Source organism: Tursiops truncatus, chromosome 6, assembly GCF_011762595.2.
Source record: "Tursiops truncatus isolate mTurTru1 chromosome 6, mTurTru1.mat.Y, whole genome shotgun sequence".
Classification (NCBI taxonomy): Eukaryota; Metazoa; Chordata; class Mammalia; order Artiodactyla; family Delphinidae; genus Tursiops; species Tursiops truncatus.
In genome coordinates this window covers 69,082,430-69,107,846 of record NC_047039.1, presented here as the reverse complement: position 1 = coordinate 69,107,846, position 25,417 = coordinate 69,082,430, and the positions used below count along the sequence as shown (strand labels likewise).

Genomic DNA, 25,417 nt, shown 5'->3' with positions numbered 1-25,417 from the left:
AAGAGAAATTTCAAACAGGGTTTCTCCATTGCCAGTCTACTTTTAGTTTATTTTTATTAACCTACATTTAAGGGTTTGATTTAGTGCATGAAGATTTTAAATAAGATGAAAACATCAGCAGATTAATTAATGATCTACTCTGTAATGCACAGTAGGAGTCAGTTCAACAGTCAAAATTTAAACACACATTCAAGCAAGCGTCTACTTAACTTTTATTCAGTTGAGATAGAAACTTTTTCTTAAAATCTGATGTGTTGAGGAAGAAAAGAAATCCAGAAAATAAAAGAAGAAAGATAAAATGAATCACCTTGTAAAAAGAAAAGCAAAGATCCTTTTAGTGTTCTAAGACTTCAATAAAAAATAATAAGGAAGAAATAGTTATATTAAAGAAAGAAAGAAAGAAGAAATAATTATAAAACAGGCCAGAGTTTAAAAATGAGAAAAATATAAAGAATGCAAAAACTAATTTTCATAGGAAGTGATCCATAAAGAAAAAAAATGAAAACTCTTTCTCTGAAGAGAGGCCACTAGCATTAATAAGAAAAAAAACAAAAAACAGTAGGATTCCAGCTAACTGAAGTAGCAGCACAGAACACAGACCCAATTTCTTTCTCCAAACTCCACTCTTCAAAGGTGTGGAGGACAGCATGAGAAAGAGGGAAAGTGAGAGCGAGAGCCATGGGGGAGAGGGGATATCAGTTCATCAATAGTTAAGTGAGCCCACTCTGACAGACAGTGCTGAGAAAAGGTATGCAATGATAGGACATTGTCACTGCTACCAGGGAGGCAACATCTGTTTGGGAAACTGATATTTATACAAATAATACAATCCAAGAGAAACTCTGAAACGAGTCCTCATGAGGGCACTTATTGGAGATCAGAGAAAGAAAGGGTCATGTTCACCTTGAGTTGTCATAGATGGCTTCAAAGAGGAGCTAAGATACGAGCTGGACCCTAAGAAAGGGTAGGAATGGAGGCAGCCCAAGTCGGGGTAAGACCTTTGGGTCTCATTATAAATGAGAAGCAGAGAGAGATTCGAGGCTGGTAAATACGCCGCTTTGTCTGGATAGAGTTTTCTGGATTTCAACAGAAGGATGAAAAGTCAAAATAGATAAATTATGGTTGGATCATGATTTGTCAGACTGATCAGAAGAATGATGAAGTTCTGATTAAAATGAAAAATAACCTGTCTAGCCATGTACATCAAGATCATGTACATCAAGATCAGCTATCACGTTCAATATATCTGTTTTCATGATCCATCATATGTTTATGTTTGGATGGAGAAGTCTTTGGTATCTGAAAGTGCCAAATCTGCAAAAATGCCATTTCTCCCTAATGAAACGTAACTGTGGCACAAACATCGTATAAATTTAAATCGCTAAAGAAACCTGCCTTCATGAGAGCAGATTAAGCCTCCTCCTTTGTAATGCTCCATTTCAGGTTGGCAAAATGATCAAAGAAGCTGCTGGGAAAAGCAATCTGAAGAGGGTGACCCTGGAACTCGGAGGAAAAAGTCCTTGCATTGTGTTTGCTGATGCCGACCGTGAGTAAAAGTCACTCTGCTCACTTCTCACCCTTCTTTTCGGTGTCTGGTAATGCCATACAGTGAAGGGTTTGCTTCTAACGTCAAGGTGTAAGGCATTAACCAGAGTCCAAAATTACTCTTAAAAATCTCTTAAATTGTCCTAAAGTTATAACGCCTAGATAAGTCCAACACAGACACAATTTCTTGGTTTGGAATAGATTGCTATTTTCTCAGCTGAACTCTAGAGAAACTAACTATTTTGCATTTAGGGGCCGTAATGTATATTCTTAATTCCATACCTTTAAATATTAGCATCACCTTAAGCGTGGTGAGATACCCTCAGACACGTTGGACTGAGACCAGCTGGAGAGACAGCAAGTTGCACATTTGTCATCTCCCTTCTCTCTGGGTCACACACTCATTGAATAAAATGGCAAGAGGAAAAGGATGCCTACTATTTAAGTAATTTCTCTCATTTTTTTCTAGCAGGTGTAGTTGAATTTATATATATTAAATCTCTAATTATGATGTGACTCCATTATACAATATTCCTAGGTTCATCCTGATTATATTAACAAGTAGAATCCCGCAATTATTTCCAGCAGAGAAAGAAGGTCAAACATTCATCTGTCTCTTTAAGAGCTGCATTATTGGTCTGAGGCAATCAACACAGATGACTTATGTTGTTACTGTGATCTTACCTGAAGCTTTTTAGAGCACACTATCTTATACATTCTACAGACATGACAAGATTTCTGATTTTACCAAATCTTCCTATAAACTGCTTTCACTACAGCTAAGCGGATGTGATTAGTTCACAAAATAAAGATAACAATATCCAGTTGCTACAATGTTAAATTAAAACTTCTGCCTTTAGAAAATTAAAATGCAAAGAAAAATTTCTTCTGGTTGCTTAGGATCTACTAATGAAGCAAACTATTTCCTCTTTTTAAGACCCACATAACCATCTCAAATAAACAGATAAGAATTTATAGGCATATATGAAATAACATGGCACACTTTACATAAATTTGGAAAAATGTTTTCATAGAATAGGGTTGTAAGGTGGGTGGGCAATTCTGAATATTAGTTGTTTGGAGGTTTTGGGGGGTTTTATGGGGTTTTTTGTTTTCAGAAATATCACTTTTTCTATTGATTAGGGTATCTAAGAATGTTTTAAAATTCTTATTTAATGTAATGGATATTTTATATTTTCTTTGTCATTAGTTAAAACCTGAGGCCCGAAAGAAATATTCACAGTCGTCTAATTATAAATGGAGATATTTATAAAAATCACTTGCAGTGAGATTTGATCTTAGGATAGTTTCCACATTCTTGGAATTGCGCATATTAAAGTTGTATTAATAACCACTATTATTTCAGAGTCTACTATTTTTACTATCATTTTAGTAGCAAATAAAGGATCAGAAAGGTTAATGTGTCACCTGGCTAATGAGGTAGAATATACTGAATCTATGACTATATGACTCATGATTTTTTTATACCACCATATCACCTCTGAGAAAGATGTATAAAAATATATAATCTTTAGAAAACATCTCTTCTTTAACATGAATGTCTTCTTTGCAGTGGACAGTGCTGTTGCATTTGCACACCACGGGGTATTCTACCACCAGGGCCAATGTTGTATAGCTGCATCCCGGCTCTTTGTAGAAGAATCAATTTATGATGAGTTTGTTCGAAAGAGTGTTGAGCAGGCTAGAAAGTATGTTCTTGGAAATCCTCTAACCCCAGGAGTCAATCAAGGCCCGCAGGTGAGTGTAAAATAGACGGAACAGCGTTCACCAGGCACAAGAATAAAGTATCTTCTCTAGACCTGGTTTTACTTGAATACGATTACTTCCCATTCACATATCTTCCCAGGTGACAATACTGTATCAGTTTGGTGATTAAAAAAATAATGAATCTAACTCCCAATGGTAAAGAAAGTATCCTGGTTTTGTGTTGCCCGGTTATCACATCCAGAAACAGTTGAAGAGATATGTTGGAAATTAAAGATGTGAGGAAAAATAACGAATGCTGTAAATTTGTTTTCCTCAATCTGTACACCTCTGAATCCCTATTTACAGTTCCTATCCACTTGGAAGTTCTTAAACAGTCCTATCATTTATTCTTTCCTCAGCATCAATCCTTTTTCTCGGCTTCCAATCCCAGATACAGGCAGCTGGCACACCTCTATAAATTCTCTCCAAAGTCTTTAGTCACTCGACCTTCTAAAGATAGCATGAGTGCCTTAAAAAGTCCCGAGTTCCTGGCTTTGTGGCAAACTTCCCATTTTAGTTGTTAAAGCTCAATGATCCCCTAGGGTTCCCATTTTCTTCTGTCTGCTTACAACCACTGTCAACAAGAGTGTCTCTCTTATCCAAAGCTCATCCTTCCCTCTTCGTTGCACAGTTCTCTGTTCATTGTCTGCTTTCAAGCTCCTGGACCTTTGGTTCTAAATTTACTCCTGCCCTTTGAGGTCTTGATCCAGAGCAGAGTTTCCACCTGATCTCATAGAACTTACAGTCTAGAAAGTTAAAAGGCTGACTTGGATTTTCCTGCTCATGACAAGATACCCAAGTAGGAAAATTTTAGGACTTAGGCAATACCAAATATTGAAATCTAAAAGCCCTAAAATAACTTAACTGGTAAATGAAGTAATATGTTTTGTTAAGTCTAATCTTGTTATATTTTGTATTTATCTTTGTGTTTAGTAACCACATAGAAATAGTTGCTAATTTTGATCATATTGGGTAACTTTCCAAATGGATGCCAAGACATGTATTAAATTCAATTTTGACTTGGTTTCCCATTCTAAAAAAGGATGGGATTCTAAGGTTTTAGCTGTGATTGTTTCTTTCTCTAAATATCTGTCTATTTATCTATCTATGTAAAAGTAAGCACGTTTCCCATTTGCGATACACATCTATCAAACAGACATAAGATAGATGATAGATAGACAGATTGATAGATAGATAGAAAGAAATATATATGTGAAGAGGAAAGAAAAGAAGAGAGAGGAAGGGAAGAGAAGATACTTAATATTAAACATTGTTGGGCAATATTTTCCCCCATCAGGGGATCTGCACAATTCAACCGGAGGCTCAAAAATTGAGCTAGAATGCTTCATTTTAAGAAAATTTCCATTCATAGCGTTCTTAAGTAAATAATCCAGTGATCTAACTACTTAACATAATAATTTAAACTTGATAAGTGAAAATATTTTTGTCACAGGTTGCACTGAATAAGTAGAAAAAGTAGAAAAAGTAGATACGTTGGGTCTTTGAGTAAAAGACCGAAAAGCCCCTGAAGCTTCTTTACCCTTTGAAATACTCACTTGTTGTTATAAGAAAGAGCTTATGGAAAGAGACACTCATTTACTAAGCTTTAATATATATTCTAATTTATAATATAAAATTATATATATATGTGGATATCATAACTTCTTTTTCAAATGAAAATACTGATTATTTCCAACTTTTTAAGGAAATGTATATTTTGGTCTTTGAAATCAGATTGGAAAAGGACTTTACCAAGGAAGAATTTGTTATATGTGTAAATAGTATTTAATCTAATTGGATATGGAGCTGGATTGTGTGCAGTGAGAACTTTGAAAACTTTTCCTGGGATTTAGAAGATAGGGGAGATTACAGAGTCATAGAGGACGATAAAGAACAACAGTTTTTAAGTAGTCAGAAGAGTCAAGGCAAATTGACAAGAGGCTCACAACTTAACTCCAGGATCTCCAATGTTTTTCCTTTAAAACCTAACCCTAGCCACATCTGAGACAAGGCAGTCTTCACCAGTGATTTGGAGTCCAAGAATCACCCAGTCCTTCAACCCCCCCAAATAGGAACTGAGGCAATAGGTAGTCCCAATTCCAGGGCATGGAGGAGAGGTATGGGCTCCTGACGTTCCCAGCTAGAACTCTGAAGTCATTCTTTCCCTTGTAAAAATAAACCATTTAAGTTCTGCAGTTCTTGTAATATATTTAGATGTGGTCCATTTAACAAAGCAGGTTGGCAACAATCAGGACAGGTCAGAAATTAGAACCAGACCTACTCACTGCCCCAGGGGGACTTAAACTGGGTGGGATAACCAGGCTGTGGTCAGCATGGACCCTGCCACAAGGGGATGGTCAGGATGAAGAGAAGCAGAGGTCGAGGAATCTTCCTAAAGTCACAAAGCATCTGCTTTCCAACTGCCATGTCTAATTAACCCAGTATCAAAGTTTTCTTTTTCTTCTTTCACCTTTTAATTTCATTTAGGATTACAGTTTCCAGGTTAAGTGTGGTTGATGAGTAACAGACATTTCTTCCTGTAAATAAATGACAGTTGTGTGAAAAGGTTTACACGTTTGCAGTGCCAATACACTTCTCTTACATGGCTGTGAAACAAACACTAAATACAAATATTTATCTTCAAGGATTCTTTCCAGAAAAGTCTTGAGATAAAATATACCCAACAATAAATCTGAGCCTCTGTCAGCTGTTTAGGTTGAATATTTAACTTAATAACAATAGCCTAGCATTTTTGAAACCTTTATTTACAGGCCGGGCAAAGTATTATCTTTACGAGTTGCTATTTTTTTTCCTTTTCATGTGATATTTTTCAAATAGATTGATAAGGAACAATATGAAAAAATACTTGACCTCATTGAAAGTGGGAAGAAGGAAGGGGCCAAACTGGAGTGTGGCGGAGGTCCATGGGGGAATAAAGGCTACTTTATCCAGCCCACGGTTTTCTCTAATGTTACTGATGAGATGCGCATTGCCAAAGAGGAGGTAAATGGTTTCATTCTGTTCTGTTCCCTTTGTTGCCGTATTTTGTCTGTGTGGATGTATACAAAGTATTACTGTAACATTCTCAGCTCTTTGAACACCTTTTCCAATAAATGTTACTTCTCATTTCTAATACTGATAAAGGATTAATTTATTTTTGATTAAGACTAAAAATAGTCAGGAGTTCACTGGGCAAGCCAAGAACTTCCAGCCGACTGCAGATCAGGATGCTTAGCAATTTCTAGGTGCTTCCTTCACAGATTTAAGGTAATAGAAAATACAATTCCACGTTCATTGTTGCTTTTTCTCCTTTGGAAATAATATATTTGAAAATAATTAGAAAAGAATAAAGTGATATGCTGTTTTTTTAAATTAAACTCCTTATTTTGAGATAATTGTAGATTCAGTTGCCATTGTGAGAATATAGAAAGATCCCATGTACTCTTTATCCAGTTTCCATCATTGATAACATCTTACAAATCTATAATATCACAGCAAGTATGTTAACATTGATACAGTCAAGACACAGAGCATTTCATCACCACGTGAATCTCTCATGTTTCCCTTTAATAGCCAAATCTATTATCCTTCCTACACCATCCCATCCTCAACCCTTGGCTTTCTCTTAACCACTAATCTCTTCTTTATTTCTGTAATATTGTCATTTCAAGAATGTTACATAAGTGGATTCATACTTCATGCAATCTTTTGGGATTAGCTTTTTTTCACTCAGCGTAATTCTCTATAGATTCATCTAGGTTGTTGCACGTAAGGATAGTTTGTTCCTGTTTATTGATGAGTAGTATTTCATAGTACGGGTGCACCATAGTTTAACAATTCACCCTTTGAAGAACTTTGGGTTGTTACCAGTTTGGGGCTACTTTTAATAATGCTGTTATAAACATCAGTATACAGGTTTTTTGTGTGAACGTAAGTTTTCATTTCTCTGGGATAAGTGCCCAGGAGTATAATGCTAGGTCATATGGTAGATGCAACTTTTTAAGAAATTGCCAAACTGTTTTCCAGAGTGGCTGAACGATTTCACATTCCCCTTAGCAATGTATGAATGATCCTAATTTCTTTGCATCCTTGCTAACATTTGTTGTGACTATTTTTTATTTTAGCCATTCTGATAGGTGTGATAGCTCACTGAGGTTTAAATTTGCATTTCCTTAATAGCTAGTGATATTGAACATCTTTAATGAGCTTATTTGCCATCTGATAACTTCCTTGATGAAATGTCTTTTCATTTTTTTTGCTCATGTTCTAATTGGATTGTGTGCTTTTTACTGTTGAGTTTCGAGAGCCCCTTATACATTCTTGATACTGATCTTTTTTGGATGTGTGGTTCACAAATATTTCCTCCCAGGCTGTAGCTTGTCTTTTCATCTTCTTTACCAGGGTCTTTCTCAGAGCAGAAGTTTTTAATTTTACAGAAGTCCAATTTATCCATTTTTCTTTTTATGGATAGTATTTTTGGTGTCAACTCTATGAACTACTCTTTGTTTACTCCTAAATCCAAAAATACTTTTTTCCGTGTAATTTTTTTATTCTTTCTGAAAGCTTTATAGTCTATGTTTTACACTTAAGTCTATGATCCATTTTAGGTTAATTTTTATACAAGGTGTGAGATTTAAGTCAAGGTTGTTTGCTCGTTTGTTTTTGCCGATATGTTCAATTGCTTCAGCATCATTTGTTGAAAAGGTGTTTTTCTTCCATTCCATTACTTTTGCAACTGTGAAAGTTCAGTTGTGCATATTTGTGTGTGTATCAATTTCTGGGTTCTCTACTCTTCAATTGATCTATGCGTCTATTTCTCTACTTATACCCTCTTTTTTAATTTATTTACTTTTATTGAAGTATAGTTGATTTACAATGCTGTGTTAGCTTCAGGTGTACAGCAAAGTGATTCATATATATATGAATATATATATATATATATTCTTTTTCAGATTCTTTTCCCTTATAGGTTATTACAAAATATTAAGTATACTCTTTTGATTTTGGTAGCTGTATGAGAAGTCTTGAAATTGGAAAGACTGAGTCCTCTCACTTTATTCTTCTTTTTCAAAATTGTTTTATCTAACTAATTCCTTTGCTCTTCCATATAAATTTTAGAATAACCTTGTCCATATATACTAAAAAATCTTGCTGAAATTTTGAGAGGAGTTGTGTTAAAATTGTGTATATTATCAATTTGGGGAGAATTAATGTTTTTATTGTGCTAAATCTTCCAGTTATTGAATATAGTAGATCTCTCCATTTATTTATATCTTCCTTTATTTCTTTCATTAGCATTTTGTAATTTCTGGTAACAAGTCCTATATGTGTTTTATTGGATTTCTACCTAAGTATTTTCTGAGTGATTGTAAATGGTATTTCTGATTTCAGTATGCACATGTTCATTGCTAGTATATACAAGTATATTTGATTTTTGTATATTTTCTTGCATCCTGTGACATCACTGAGCTCAGGTATTCTAGAAGATTTTTGGATATTCCTTGGGAATTTATATGTAGACAATCATGTCATCTACAAATAGGGACAATTTTATTCCTTTGTTTCTAATCTATATGCCTTTTATTTCCTCTTCTTGCCTTTTTCACTTGCTAGAATTCCAGCACTATGTTGAATAAGAGTAGTAAAAGTGGACATCTTGCTTTGCTCTCTATCTTAGGGGAAAAGCATTCAGTATCATATCATTGAGTATGATGTTAACTGTAAGATTTTTCATAACTGCCTTTGATCAGGTTCAGAAGTGCCTTTCTATTTTTAATCTGTTAAGGGGGAAAAGAGGTTGGATTTTTGTCAAATGCTTTTTCTGCATCAATTGAGATGATTATATGATATTTTTCCTTCATTCTATTAATATGATGTATTATATTGATTGATTTTTGAATACTGAACCAGCCTCGCATCTCTAGAATGAACCTCACTTGGTGATGGTGTACAATTCTTTGTAGGTATTGTTGAACACTGTTTGCTAATATTTTTAAGGAATATTTGCTGTAGTTGATATTGGCCTGTGGTTTAAGGGATATTGGTCTGCAGTTTTGATTGTTTTTATTGATAATAAAAAAACATTTAGTGACTGCTCACTGTGTGCCAAGTACCTTATAGTCAATATAAAACATAAGTATATTTACATGAAATATAATAAATATAGATATTTTATTTATATATTAATAGATTTATATTTATAACTATAATACAAAATAAATATTTAGTTGTAACCTATTACTTTGATTTATTTCATTCATTTCTTGTGGTATAGATATTTGGACCAGTGCAGCAAATCATGAAGTTTAAATCTTTAGATGATGTAATCAAGAGAGCAAACAATACTTTCTATGGCTTATCAGCAGGAATTTTTACCAAAGATATTGATAAAGCCATCACAGTCTCCTCTGCTCTGCAGGCCGGGACAGTGTGGTAAGTCAAACCTATGTAATACCACCTTTTCAATGTTAACCACATTAACAGACTACTTTGAATTTTTTCTGACTTTGATTTTTTGTTTGGAATCACATGGCCTTCTGTTTGAAAATAAAACAAACAAACAAACAAAAATCCTGCTGTATTGGAAGAACTTTAGAAGAGCATAGAAGATAGATAGATAGATAGATATAGCATATATATATATACACACATATCTATATCTATCTATATATATACACACAGACACATATATATATTTAACTCTATCCAGCCTTCTGAAATTACTTGCCCAAAATACTTTATTGATGTTTGGCTAATACAATATGTATTATTATTATAAATAATTTCTAGGCACTTGGCACTATGCTACACACAAGGGAGATAAAAGTTCTGTTTAATCAAGATAATCAGATAGTAAGACAGTATTTATTCAGTGCCCTTATGTATACAAGCATTTAGTTCTTACATCAGCTTTTTACTCTGGGACTATTAGAGATGTCTGAAGGTCTTAAATTGGAAGAACATATTGCATTTTGAGATGTCTGTTTTATTTTTGACCTGGTTTATATCTCTGATGTTTACACTTTAATTTAGAGTATATAAGTGCCAAGGCTATGCCTCTCAAACTGTCACATCCCCCGCCCAGCCCCCCATCTCTGGACTGCCTTGTTACTAATTTTTTTTCCACCAGACCTCACTTTGTCCCCTCAGTCCCATCAACAGCCCAAGATTATTTTCTTCCCAATAATGTCACAACCAAATCCACTGGACATTGAAAAGTATTTATCCTTGAGAGACAGCCAAGAAATCCTTGCCCCTCTTGATAGCTCTAGAATCTTTTTTCTTAAGCAAAGGGACATTCATGATTTAGTCAGTATGCACTCTACGCTAAGCACCACGTGGCAGTCTTCACATTCATTATCTCATGTTACCTTGCTACAACTGTTAATTGGTATGGCAAATTTATGGACAGAAAAACAGAAGCTTAGTGAGGTTGCATAATTGATCGAGATCATGAAATAAATGACAGCTGAGATTCAGACCTATTTCAGACTCTAAAGCAGTGATTCTCAACCCTGGCTGTACAGTAGAGTTGTCTGGGGAGCTTTAAAAATATCTACACTGATTTGGGTAGAGAAGGGTGTATGTCAAACCCACCAATTATATCAGTGTCTGTGACTGAGTCTGGATGTAGGTCTTTTAATTTTTTTAAATTCTAATTATTCATGTTTTTATAATTATATGTTCATAAAAGCATTTTGAAACATTTTTTAAAACATGGCAAGGGATAAGCAAATTAATAATGAAATCCAACTCCTGTCAAGCCCTCTGTCTAAGCAATTTTTTGAATTAATTAATGAAAAAAGTAAACTAAGTAATATGAGACATATTACAATTATAAAAGAAAATTAATTCTAGCCTGTTAAGTATACAACCCACAAGAGAACTACAAAGCTTACGAGTATAGGCAGTAAAGAACACCCATCCAACAAACTCGTCTCTCACAGACCATAGCCTTCCTCTTATGGTACGTTGGGTAGTCTATCTTTTATAATTCAAGCTATAACTTCTCAGGGACATGATGTACTGCCAAAATGGCTATCCACACATAGAGTTGTACCATTTTTTTAAAATTCCTAGGCAGTATATATACATATACTTATACTCCTGCATTCTAATTTATAGTGCTACTTTTGCTCAAAAATGACTACGTAATATTAAAATTAATGGAGTTGTTAAAGAACTCGCTGAATTTCAAAAATTCCAAATTTAGGAGTTATTTCATAGGTTAAGTATGACCTATAACGTACTTATTTTCTTTTCAGGGTTAACTGCTATAGTGTGGTATCTGCCCAGTGCCCCTTTGGTGGATTCAAGATGTCTGGAAATGGTCGAGAACTGTAAGATTAACTTTCATTAAGATAAATACTTATCTTGATAAAAATGGTTCTCACTCTCAAGGAATTAATCCTTAGTTACTACTCAGATTAAAACCTGCCTCTGTTCTTTCCTGGAGATTAATACTGTCAAACAGCTTTTTAAATGCTGGATTTACCCCAAAAAGTACAAACAGGTGATGGCAGAGGGAAATACAATTTATTAAACTCTTACAATTCACAAGGGATCATACTAAGCACTTTACATTGGTTACTGAAATATTGCTTACTTTTAGAATTGTTTACTGTATACATGAATGTAATATATTGGGGAAACATTTCCAGAAAGGAGGTGGAAACTACAAATTGGTGATTGTAAGAAGTGTGCAAATATAAGAAGAGTTTAGCTATTTGAATATGCCTCTTACATAAGTAAATTAGGTGTGTTTATATCAAAAAACTTTTCAATGTAGGAGTAATGATTCTCATTTGTTGTAATATTTTTGATGTAGACTCTAAAATAACCTGAATGAGTTATTTTTGGTACTAATATCTAAACTGAAAGAAAATTTAACTAAGGAAAACATGTTTTATAGTCATGACTAGATTGAGGATATATATATTATACAAATGCATTTATGAGCCTTCAGTTGCTTTTCAATCCAGGAAATATTGACTTTTTAAAAACGTGCACATACATATTTACACACAGAAAGTAGTGGCAATGTGTTTGGTCAATTTTGTTCAAGCACTTTTAACCATTTTATTTCTTAAAATTTTCTCATGTTTATCAATAAATTTAAAAAATCATCAGGAAAAGACACATTATATTCAAACCTTATGGAATCAAACATAGTAAAGCTGCTCATTTTGTAAACAGCAAGTAAAAGTGAGTCTCAGCTTCTAAAGGTCATGAGTGCCTTAAAGAGCCAGGTACTTGTCATTTAAATAAATCAGCAAAATCACATTGAAACAACTACCATTGGGGAGTCAGTGAAAAGAGGGCACGTTAAAATGATCCACTCTCCTTCTCAATATACTTTCATTAAGTAGTTACTATGTATATGAGGTCCTAGGAGCCCCAGAAACACGGTACCACGTTCCACCTTCCATATAATCGTGGTGGCAGGAGGAACATGTAAAAATACAGAGAGAGCAAAATAACCAACACACACTATGAAATAAATAGTAACAGACTGGGAGTCCGTGCCTCGCGAAGGTAGAGAAGCAGTTAAAATGCAGAGCGCAGTATCAGAGGATGGAAAATCTGGGCACCACCAGACTATAACATTCACGTCACCTCGCTAACTCTCACTGTTTCCATCTGTCAGACAAGTTCAGCATTTGTGGTGGGGATAGGAGTGGGAGAAGAAAGTAAAAGGTCTTTGAGCTCCTTTCCATGCTTGAGATTCTGTGGTTTTAACCCCGGTGAAAATGCAACGGATAAAAACTTAAAGACCGTTTATAGAATAAGAGAAGACCTAACAGAAAAGGTAGGACTTGATCTAGGGCATGTAACAAGTGTAGGATGTTAGGAAGCAGATAAGAGGGCATTCTTGAAGGAATGTTCTATGTGGCATGTTGAGGGGTTAGTGAATTTGCCTGACAGGTGGGGATTTATGGGGGTGAGAAGTGTGATTTCAGAGTTAAATAGAATACAGATTAAGAAGACTTGAATTCAAGAAAATCGGCTTACATATATTAGTGGAGCAGGGAAAGCGATAGATAGCTTTAGAATGTTGATGGAGAGGTGGAGTGGCCAAAAGATCAATTTGTCAAAGGTGCACACAGCATAGTAAACATAACTGGAGACTAACCAGCCTGCCTGTGAACTCTGACTCCACCTCTTGCTAGCCACAGAGTCCAGTTCAAGTTGCCTAACTTCTGAACATCTATTTTCTCCTATTTAAAAGGGAAATGTTAATATTCCTCTTAAGATGGTTGTGAGAGTTAGGAAACATACTACGCCTTCATTCCCTAGCACTGTATCTGTCACAAAGTGGGGACTCAACAAATGGTTTCATCCTTCCCTAGCTCCTTGTCTTTATAATACCCATTATTGGGGAGTCCCTTGGCAGCACTAATTACTTTGTACAAAGAGCTATAACAAAAGTTAGATTATTTTGAAGATCAGATTACTGCTGGCCCAGCTATCTAATACACTTCCTTAGGAATGTCATAGATAAAATAATCAGAAGGGATGAAATAATTAAAGTAGACTAAACATATCAATTTTGTTAAATACAATTTAGTCAAACTTTATGTTCTAGACATATGGAAAGCAAATAAAGAGGGGGATGAAAACAAGAATCAACCATCAGTAATTTCTTAAAAATCTGGACTGTGGGTATAGATGATTTGCTTCTTTGAAATATAAAGGAAAAAGTTATACTGTAATTTTTACTTCAAAACTTCCAGCTGAGGATGCTAGTGTTAATGTCTATCTGAAACCAAATTTGGCAAATTTAATAAATAAGTCATTTGCTGCAAGATGTTTAAAGAGAATTACTGAAGCAATAACCTCAAATGACTCCCAAGAGTTCAATTACAGTTTATCTTCAAAGATAGAAAGGTAGAATTGATCAGTTGGAAAGAGTTCTCAAAGAGCTGAAAATAGTAGTATGCGCAGCCCAATGTGGTGGTGATGCTGAGTGCCCAAACCAGGATTTGCATCTCAGGTCATGGTGCTGGCCCTGGAATGAGTTAAATGGTAGAAATCCCTCTCTCTGTGTAATTGCACTAATTTTTACTTAGATTAACATAGATCACTTGAGACTTTACTAGTATGCCATTTCAAACTTAATTGGCTCTCAACACCTCACAAGATATTTCTTTCTTCCTGTCCCCTTCAGAAATGGGGAGAGATAAAGTGGTATAAACTGGTGGGCTAACGTGAGTAGTTTTTGCTTGATTATATTTGCCAAACCAGTTCAGCAAACATTTTCCTGTGCCTACTTAATTAGTGCCAGGCTCATTTCTGGATACAGAGTGAAAAACAGGCATAACTTGTTATTAGCATCTTATCACTCCAGTGTGGACCCTGGATGAGAAGCCTGGGTATCACGTAAAAGTATGTTGGAAATGCAGAGTCTCAGGCCTATCCCCAGACCTGCTGAAATAGAATCAGCATTTGCATCAGGTCCCGGGTGACTGGTACATTGACAATTTTAGAAGCACAGAACCAATAACTCATAGGCTAGTGACATAAAGAGAAATATAAAGATGTTTTTGTGTTATATCATAGACATAGGAATTTGTATACATCGGAACACTAAGAAGCAGGACCTATTTCAACTTGAGTAAGACAATTATCACACTTTGTACTCTCCTGAGAGTTTCAAGTGTCCATGTAACCCAAAATACAATGGAAAGCCTATTGGCAAAAATCATGGGTTAATATATCTAACTTTGTGAGATAAAATACTTACTAAAATATTATCCTTTAATGGGTTTCAGACAACTGAGGCTAAACCCTTTAATTACTTTGAAGAACATGCTCACTGAAGCTTTTAGAAGGTATTTTCAGAAGCTTAATGGCCCAAGAAAATAATCAGTGTAAGAGGATTAGGTTACCCAGGAGAAAAAGATGTCTTCTACATACCTGTCTACCTCACCAAAGGAGAGGGGTAGAAAAAGATCAAGATCTTTTTCCTCTGTAAGCCTACATGTGCATGAGTGTAATGATTTTAAGAGTACTCTTATGTACATGTAATTTAATCCTTTCATCAAAACCATATAGAGAATAATTTAGCCTAATCTTTTTAGTTATCTCTTTAATGAAGGGTACATCACAGTTTCCAAAACTGATAGGAGGTCTCAATAAACCTGATAACAAGATACAAGGATTTTAATTGACTGACTCAAGTTAATTCCTGATCATCTGGGTTGGATTTAAGAGTTATATAAGCAAATGACAGAGGTTGCATAAATAGACAAATCCAACAACCACAGAAAGCCCAAAAGCCCTGACTTTTAGGCCAATGAACCCTCTCCCCCTCTTAAAACAAAACAAAACAAAACAAAACAACCCCACCCTCAAATAAAAAGTTGTAACAGTTAAGGTCAGATTTTTGGTTTTGGGGGGTTTTTGTTTTTGTTTTTGCCAAGAATCAAGAACAAAAGATATTAGAACTACAGCTAGAAAATATTTTGTTTTAAGCCATATTAGGGCCAGTTAGAGTGAAAATAGAAGCCTGGTCATTTTTAGCCCCTTCCTCATTTCTGGACCAACTGGACATGGTAAATACACTAAACTGAGCTATACTTGAATTTATAGTTGTTCTATACTACTCAAGTAATTATACATTACTACTTTTCCTACAGTAATATAGCCTTCTTATTTATTTGAACCTAAGCTAGATATGATAAAATTCTTGTTGGGCCGATTTGTGTGTGTGTGTGTGTGCGTGTGCGTGTGCGTGTGTGTTGAGCCCTTTTATAGTCAAGCAGAAAAAATGTCAAAATTGAACAATTTCTTTGAAAGTCTACTGAGGGTACATGATCATTTAAAAATGCAAAAAAATTATTTTCCCACAAGGGGATTTATATAAGACCAGATATCTTACGGTTGGCTAGCTACTATTTGAAATGGTTCTGTACACAGAAAATATTTTCCATTGTCCCTAGCCAGATAAGCAGGAACAAACTTCGATTATCATTGACCATAGTATATTTGTACTGCTCTGCTAAATTCTGTTCATTTTTCCCCCTCTCTCTAGAGGAGAATATGGTCTCCATGAATACACAGAGGTCAAGACGGTCACAATCAAAATTTCTCAGAAGAACTCATAAACTACAAGAGTGCAGAGATGACTCCTCAATGGCTAAGCACCTCCTTCAGTGGCTAATATATCATAGTGGGTTTTAAATGCAAAATTGTTCTTTCTTTCATTTTTTAAACGTGAGCTAATCATATTAGCATTAATACTACACATAGAAAACTTGATATGTAGCTTATTCTGAAGGAATCATCTGTCTCCTGATATGTGACACCCAAGTCCTACCTGTAATGAAAATGATGGATTTGGATGCAAGATCTCTCTAGCTCTGTAACAGTCATGTGCTTTTCTTTGTAGCTACTTGTCTAGGATAAACATTTTATGAAAGAGGACCAGTTATCATCTAGCTTCTTTCCCTTGACCACCCCTTGAAGTACTTACCATACCTGTTAACTGCAGACTAGATGTGCTCTGTTCCCCATAGTTGTGAAGTCCTTGGAGTTTGTTGAAATGTTTCCTAAAATGTCATGTCTGCTTGTCAAATGAAGTAATGCCTGAAATACTTAGATGTAATCTAAACATAAAGCTTAATAAAAACAACCTTGCATGATTCTTGTTCAGTGTGAATTTTTTAAATAGAGTCTTGGTTATGGTGATTTACTCTCCCTGTCACTCAAAAGCAGTGTTAAATTGAGAATAAAGATATATTTAAAAATAAAAGTCTAATCTACTTATTCTCAAATAGGTAAAGAAACAAATTTTATTTTCTGCAGGAATTCTTGCAATCAATAGCAAACATTTGAGATAGATGGCTTCAGTCCTTCAGCAAGCATTTATTGAGTTCCTACAAAGCTCTGGGCACTATGGTAGGTGTTATAGAAAATAGGTGAATAGTGAATGGTCCATTATCCAAAATGCTTTAATATGTGGAGAACAAAGACACTGTCTGAAAAAAATGATGGCGCATATGATGGAAATGAGAATTCGAAGAACCATAAGATTATAGTAATATGCCAAAGGGTAGTGATACCAGTAACTGACGGACTTGGGAATGGCCTCATGAAGGAAATTTGACTGGATATGAACCTGATGAGCAGATTTGCAGTGAATAAAGAGGAAAGAAGTCCTACAAAATATTCCCTCTGGACATGTTCCATCAAAAAAAATTCTATATAATATTTTCCCCTGTTGGAGTTGCAGATTGCACATTGGCATAGTCTAAGTTCTGAGAAGTCCTACAAACTGTTTAGTTTTAGTTTTCCCCAAAATTTGTTTAACCAGAGGCCTTGCCTTCCCCTCACCCTCATTTAATACCAGTTAACATTAAGAAACCCACATTGGAAGATGCTGTTCTATGCAACGAGGTAGCACTGAGTGTTCTGAGCAGAGATCTGGGGATCAAAGGGAAGCAGCTGGGAAAATGTCATCTGTAAAACTAACTGGACCATATTTACATATTTGTGCCCTAGACAAAGAGCCTCTTCTTGTTGTGCTCCCATGTGGGAAGTGACTTAAGCCCAAGTATAATGTTTTTTATATATTACTATACATATTCTAAAACCGTTAGTTCAGCAGCTTAAAATTTAAGCCTAGTAATCTTTAGGATAACATTCTTTTTCAGATTCAGATTTTATATAAATGATTAAGTTTGTCATTTTACATTAACAGATTAGTTAGTGACACTGTTACTAGGACATTCTAATAGCTGTCATAGTCAAGTGCAACAATGTGTGAACGAATGAAATTTATTAGCTTCTTAGACCTGAAATAATTTCACCCCCAATTGCAAGAGCTTCTCTAACTTGTATGGGCCTATAAAATTTGCCATCTGGACTATCTTATACAATTTGGGACATAATGACCATTTTGAAAACAGGAAGAATTAAAGTCTAGGGAGAACTGAAAGATGTTAGGACACTGAGAAGGGAAAAAAGCCAAATACAGAGGAAGGTTGTGTTTTCCAAAAACCAGACAGTGTCTACATTATGAAAAGATGCATAAATAAATAGGTAGACAAGTTAATATTGTAATGGCAACCCACCAGAACATTTTAAAATGTAGAACAAAGAGGAATGAACACAAAACAAGACAAAAGCCAGAAACAAGTTTAAATATTTGAAAATTAAATCTTCCTGGTATAAATAAGACATTACAGGATTAAACAACAAAAAAAAAATCTGTTTAATATTGGCTCATCCTGACCCTCTAGACATTATTTGTGTTCCTTCTCCTCCGATTTCTAAAGCCATACTGGCAATAATTCTTAAAACCTTGAAAAGTTAACGGGTATCTTATTAGCCCATGACTACAGGAAGTACAATAAGGAATTTTATCATAAAGAATTCAGTTCTGCAGTTGTAAATGTGATCTCATTGTCTCAAACCACCTGGCAGAAGTATTTTCACCTCTAGGAACACCAAAGTTGGAGGTAACTGTTTAGGCAGAGGCAATATCAGAGGTCAATATCAGAGGTCAGATATGGATTCTCAAATGTCTAGCATCTTTTTTTTTTTCATTTTTTAGGATACATGCTTCTGGGTTTATTTTGAAATAACCAATGAGAAATAGCGAGAAAATATTTTTCTTAAATTCTTGTGGTCAACTAAAAATAGAGTTAACTCAAAGTAGGAAATTTTAGTCATTTCTTCACATAATTCAGGAGGGAATAATGGACCCCAAAGACACCTTTCCCTGGGCAATGCATGTAATTTTTGAGTATCTAATTTCACTTGGACTTTTAGAAGTGTGCAAGTACCATCAATGAAACTCTTATCTTCTGGTGACTTTTGCAGGGTATATCAAACAACTAGGTTACATTTTCACATGAAGCATAAGTTCCCAATTAGACTTTGATTTGCTGATTCACCTTGGATTTTTTTTTTTAATGCTCTCTGGAAATGGATTTGAGGCTTCCCTTTTTTATATTGAGAGAATATATAGGAAGAAGAATTAGAGAAGATAGCTAAATTCCCTGGATACCAAAATTCAGTGACTACCAGGAGGGCATGGAAGCCCACTCTTGTAACATGCTGGGACTGTGGTAGTCTGGAAGATATCATCCTGAGTCAAGATACAAATGAGAGGGAAATAGCTCAGTTATCCCTTTGACATACTGTAGGGGAGAAGAGATGGCATTTCTCTCCGAAGGCAAGGCCACAAAACTACCAGGGGTGATTGAGATTGCTCTAGACCATGTCTTTAAATCAGTCTTTAGATTCTGGGTGGTGGTTTTATTCCAGGGGATAATAGTCACATCCATTAACATCTATAAACACTTACGATAATTCCAAAATCCCTAGAAAGTCAACTTTATTGCCTAGTAGATTATCTATGGCAAAGGTATTGCAATGTTTTTTTGCACATTTACTTTAGTGTCATGTGCCAACTAGTTTCACGAGCATTTAGGTTTAGTTTTGTTTTGTTTAGTTTAGTTGTGTTTTAATGGACATCTCTGAGTTTTATAGAAAAGTTCATAGGAGGCTGACATGGCACTATCCTGAAATGATTTCATTAGCGTTTCAGGATTTTAGGTTTTTTAATTTTTTGTTGAGTCACTTAAAGATTCATCAGGCCTTGGAAAATATATTTTACAAATCTGATTAGGCTGCCAACTATTTTTTTAAGCTTTTTATTTTAAAATAATTTCAAAGTTTTGGAGGAGCTGCTACAGCAACACAAAGAACTCTCATATATCTTTTATTCACTAATTAAAAAAAATTTTTTTTACAGTAGGTTCTTATTGGTTATCTATTTTAAATATAGCCATGTGTACGTGTCAATCCCAAACTCTCAATGTATCCCTCCCCTCGAACATTCCCCCCTGGTAACCATAAGTTTGTTCTCTAAGTCTGTGAGTCTGTTTCTGTTTTGTAAATAAGTTCATTTGTATTTCTTTTTTTTTTAGATTCCACATATAACTGATATTATATGATATTTGTCTTTCTCTGACTTACTTCACTCAGTATAATAATCTCCAGGTCCATCCATGTTGCTAAAAGTGGCATTATTTCATTCTTTTTAATGGCTGAGTAATCATTTTTAATAATTTTAATAATTTTTAATATTTTCCCACATTGACTTTTTCATTCTAATTCTCTATACAGATTCATTTTTTTCTTGAGACAAACTTTTAAGAATAACTCTTAGCCATCATGTCCCTTTACCACAAAATATTTCAGTATCTTTTTCTGGAAATAATGTAATTCTTTCACAAAGCCACAATATAATTATCTAATTCAGGAAATTTAACATTGACAAGATACTAGTATCTAATATACAGTTCACATATAATTTTCTCTAACTGTCCCACTAATGTCCTTTATGGCATTTTCCCCCCATGATCCAAAACTTAATTCAGGATCACGCATTGCATTTACTTACCATAGCTTCCTTTTGTTTGCTCTTCCTTGACAATGGCTTTATACCTCATACACACACCTAATATTCAGTCAGGTTGTGTCGTTGGCCTGGAGAGAATCCTAAAGGACACACAAAACTCAAAGTTATTGAGTTAACAAGAATCAGAGAAAAGCAGGTTGAATAGTGTTAAAGAATAAATACTTCAAGATTTGATTATTAATTACCATCCTCCATGATAAACTGACAAGGATATTTATAAACTAGAAAATATACCTTCTTTCTTGGACAATTTTGAAGAAAAGCTATATGTTCCCCTGAGGATATTAGTGACTGTCCCTTGTCTGTACTATTGCAACATTGCCCTTTTTCATTTTATTTCCTAGCTTAATTGAATATTTTTTCTTAATAACAGATTGCCTACATTCTGATGACATCTGGGGAGGTACTTCAATTTGAACTAGTTACAAATCCCTAACCACATAGAAGCATATTAAATGACTTTCCTTTCAAAGTACAATGGGGATATAAAGATCTTGACCTTTGGAGTAAAAAAGATTCTAAATTCTGGTTCCATTGCTCAACAGTGGTATTATCCTAGGTCAATTGTTAAACCTTTCTCATTTAGCATTCATTCAAGAGATAATGGTGGCTATTGATATTTGGGAAGAAATATAATGTTCTACATAATCACAAGGCCCTTGGACCCCAGCAATCTGGTTTCAAATCCCTGTTCTGCACTCACTGGCCTTAAGATTTGGGACAAGATACCCAACCTCTCTAAACTGCAGTTTCTTTATCTGTAAGAAAGATAAATAACAGTACTTACCTAATTGCTTTATTCTATTAAATGAAATAATGTTTGTAAAATGTTTGCAGGGTTCCTAGGATGTAACAAGCGCCGAACACATTACTAATCTACTGATAGCTTAGATTAATTATAACGATGTCAACAAAAATAATAGTGTCTTTAGACAGGAAAGAAAGTATCTTTCTCTTGATCTTGACTTTGTATTTTCCCTACGCTCTTTTTCTCAGTCTTCCAGTGACCTAGATGCTAAACTAATTTCATTTAGGACCCCATAATTGTGATTTGCCAATCCCAAAAAAAAAATCATTCCCGGGACTTCCCAGGCTGTGCTGTGGTTAAGATTCTGTGCTCCCAATGCAGGGGGCTTGAGTTTGATCCCTGGTCAGGGAACTAGATCCCACATATATGCCACGGCTAAGAGTTCGCATGCCACAACCAAGGAACCGGTGAGCCGCAACTAAGGAGCCCACCTGCTGCAACTAAGACCCAGAGCAACCAAATTAAAAAAAAAAATCATCCCCTTCATATAAAGGTTAACATTTACCATCAAAGTCAGAAGAGGATGGAGAAGAATGTGAACAAAAACTTGGCTCTAAAGCTGAGGTTGGAAATTTGAATATATTTAATTTCAAAGTGGAATTAGTTCTAATTAAATGAACTCAACTGTCTTTCATCCCTGAGTTGCCAGTCATCATGATTAATCTTTAAGCTAATAGTCAGGGACAGTGGGACTAAGCAAAGACAAACAGAAGAGACTGGTTTCAGACTACCACACAGGAGCCCACAATGACACTGGTTACCCAGTGATTGATTCAGAGACTCAGCCCCTATGAATTCAATGAGAAGGATTAGTGGACTTAAAAGCACATGACTTAGCATTTGTGTTCAATGTTCAGTCATCCCAAATTCATGTAACCACAGAATGTCAGAGTTAGAAAAGAACCTAGTGTTCTATTCTAGCCCAATAACTTCATTTCACAGAGGCATGGAAAAATCGAGACACTTGAAAGGTCGCTAAATTACCATTGGCAGAGTCTGGCTAATGCCCTCTGTATTCTAACTCCTAGTTCTGTGCTACTGCCTGGGTCCCATGTGGCACTATAGATATTTAACTGATACTTGATTAAATATGTAGCATCCATCATTTTACTTTATTTTTTATATTTTATTCCTTATGTCTAGAAAAATGAAGCTATATAATACCCATTGTTACATGTTGTTTGCATGTATTTTATTTATTGGAATTTATTCCTTTTGTCTATAAAAGGAAAAACTCTAAATGATAGCTTTTTAATAAGTCTTCAAATAATGCAAGTTAGTTTCAATCACTTACACAGCAAAGTGCCTTGATTTAGTTACAAAAACAAAAATTTCGCACATTTATTGATTTAACAGTTATTGGACGTCTATTGTGTACAAAATAACTAAGGACTGCAAAAGAAATAATGGTTATTAAGTCCTTGTTCTGTGAAAAAACAATTCTAGTGACTTAAGAGGTTATTTGCTTCAAATAAAAGTGAAAGATCCTACTCACTCAATGCTTACATCTGATAGAGGAAATGAGAAATATACACAAAATCATGGAAATAAAAGAATGTACAAAATATACAAAGATAGATAGCAAAAATCTGCAGTTGTTTAGAGGGAGGAAAATGGTCTCTCCCTGGAGTGACTTTTGTGGAATAGACAGCATCTGACCCAGCCTGACATAGAGGAGGACCTGAACAAGTGCAGATGAAGCAGGAAAGTGAAGTCCTGCTTGGTTGGGAGATAAAGCTAGACAGGCAGTTTGGGGCAAGACCATGGAAACCTTGAATTCCAACTTAAGTCATAAAAATGTGACAAAGAGAAATCTTAAAATGAATGGTAAATTCACTGAGATTTTTTCAATTAAACTTCTAATTTTTAAATAATTGTAGATTCACATGTAGTTGTAAGAAATAGTAGAAAGAGATCACATGTACTTTTCCCTAATGGTAACATCTTGCAAAATTCTAATACAATATCACAACCAGAACATTGATGCCATTACAGCCAAGATAAGGAACATTTTCGTCATCTTGTGGATCCCTTATGTTGTTTTTTATTGTCACACCCATGTCTCTCCCACCTTCACCTCTCCCTTAACCCCTAGCAATCTGTCCTCCATTTCTATAATTTGCCATTTCAAGAATCATACAGTATGCAATCTTTGGGGATTGGCTTTTTTTTTCAACCAGCACAATTCTCTGGAGATTTATCCAAGTTATTGTGTGTATTGAATTATAATCGTGTAAAATATATGATTGAATTTTACCACTTCTAATGGGAATTGTCTTGGCAAGTTTTAAGATACAAGTCTCTAAAGGGGGAGTTATTATTATATTTTCTGTAATAACTTCTGAGTAGAGTTGAAGTGTCTTATTGTGCCCCATCCAAGTGTGAATATAGAATGACAATGAAAAGGCAGGAGAACAGGAGGAAGATCTGTTGGCAGAAACATAGAATATTCCATTTTTCTACTTCTAGAGAGGTAGTTGAATCTCCTCTGAAGTTCTGAGTTAGATTTGAGAAAGCAGAAGGGACAAATCTTCCCGTACCCATGTCAGAAATGAAACAAAGCCTTGAAGAATACAGAGCAGGACCCCCATATGAGAGCATGTGACTTCGGTTCTTAGGCAAGCACAACAGATCAGGAGATTGTCAATCTCCTGTGTCTTCTTCACACATCTCCACTCATGATTCCTCCCCAGAAAGGCTACGGTAGAAAACATGGGGCTTCTGCCTCAGGACTTTGACGTGCTGGTCCTCACATTGCCCAAAAGACTGGTCCACTCCAGCTGCTCCCCCACTCAGAAGAAGGTGGGTTGTCTCCACTTGAGCCTGTCTCTTTCTCCCCACAGCTGCTGAATTAGGCTAAGCCAACCACAGCACTCAGAAGCTCTCCAGACCCACCCTGCAGAGTGACAGGAGCAGCTGCCACGGAACACCATGGAACATCACAGAACACCACAGATCACATGACACCACAAAACACCACAGACATCACAGAATATCACAGAACACCACAGCACACCACAGGACTACTGAACACCACAGAACACCAGGAACCCCACAGAATATCACGGAATACCACAGAACATGATGGGACACCACAGAATACCATGGGACACCACAGAACATCACAGAATACTACAGAAGAAGACAGAACACCACAGACACCACAGAACACATCAGAACATCACACACACCACAGGACAACACAGAACACCAGGACACCACAGAATGTCACAGAACACCACAGCACACACAGGACCACTGAACACCACAGAACACCACAAAATACCACTGAACAACACAGAACACCAGGAACACCACCGAATACCATGGAATACCACAGAACACTGAGACACCACAGAATATCACAGAACACCACAGAGACCACAGAACATCAGAATACACCACAGAACACCATTGGACACCACAGAACACCAAGACACCACAGAACATCACAAGACACCTGAGAATACCACAGACACCATAGAACACCAAGACACTACAGGACACCACAGAACACTGAGACACCACAGAATATCATGGTACACCACAGTGCACCACAGACACTGCAGACCACCACAGACACAACAGAACACCACAGAACACTGAGACACCACAGAATATCACAGAATACCACAGAGCACCAGACACCACAAAACATCACTGGATACCACAGAACACCACGGGACACCACGGAACACCAAGGAACATCACGGAACATCACAGAATACAGCACCCCTCACAGAACACTTTGTTCACACCAGGCACTATTCTAAGTGCCCTCAGAAAATTATCTCATTTCCTCCTCTCAACAGTCATATGAGACCAGTACTACTTTCCTCATTTTGTAGTTGAGAAAACCGAAACTC

General features: G+C 35.6%; 2 protein-coding genes across 2 annotated transcripts in view; one reads left to right on the top strand and one right to left on the bottom strand.

Annotated features, from left to right (window-relative positions):
- The window catches only part of ALDH1A1 (aldehyde dehydrogenase 1 family member A1), a 53,921-nt gene extending 36,966 nt beyond the window's left edge, over positions 1-16,955 (top strand). Inside the window, exons 8-13 of the mRNA XM_019934667.3 lie at positions 1,444-1,546; positions 3,119-3,303; positions 6,151-6,315; positions 9,587-9,744; positions 11,577-11,651; positions 16,346-16,955. Coding sequence (XP_019790226.1) covers positions 1,444-1,546; positions 3,119-3,303; positions 6,151-6,315; positions 9,587-9,744; positions 11,577-11,651; positions 16,346-16,418 — 759 coding nt within the window. The 3' untranslated portion in view covers positions 16,419-16,955. The remainder of the gene's footprint in view (positions 1-1,443; positions 1,547-3,118; positions 3,304-6,150; positions 6,316-9,586; positions 9,745-11,576; positions 11,652-16,345) is intronic.
- LOC109549894 (cytochrome P450 1A5-like) overlaps positions 1-25,417 on the bottom strand; it is a 248,868-nt gene that overhangs the window by 197,580 nt on the left and 25,871 nt on the right. Inside the window, exon 3 of the mRNA XM_073806222.1 lies at positions 20,726-20,823. Within this exon, the coding sequence (XP_073662323.1) occupies positions 20,726-20,774 (49 nt within the window). The 5' untranslated portion in view covers positions 20,775-20,823. The remainder of the gene's footprint in view (positions 1-20,725; positions 20,824-25,417) is intronic.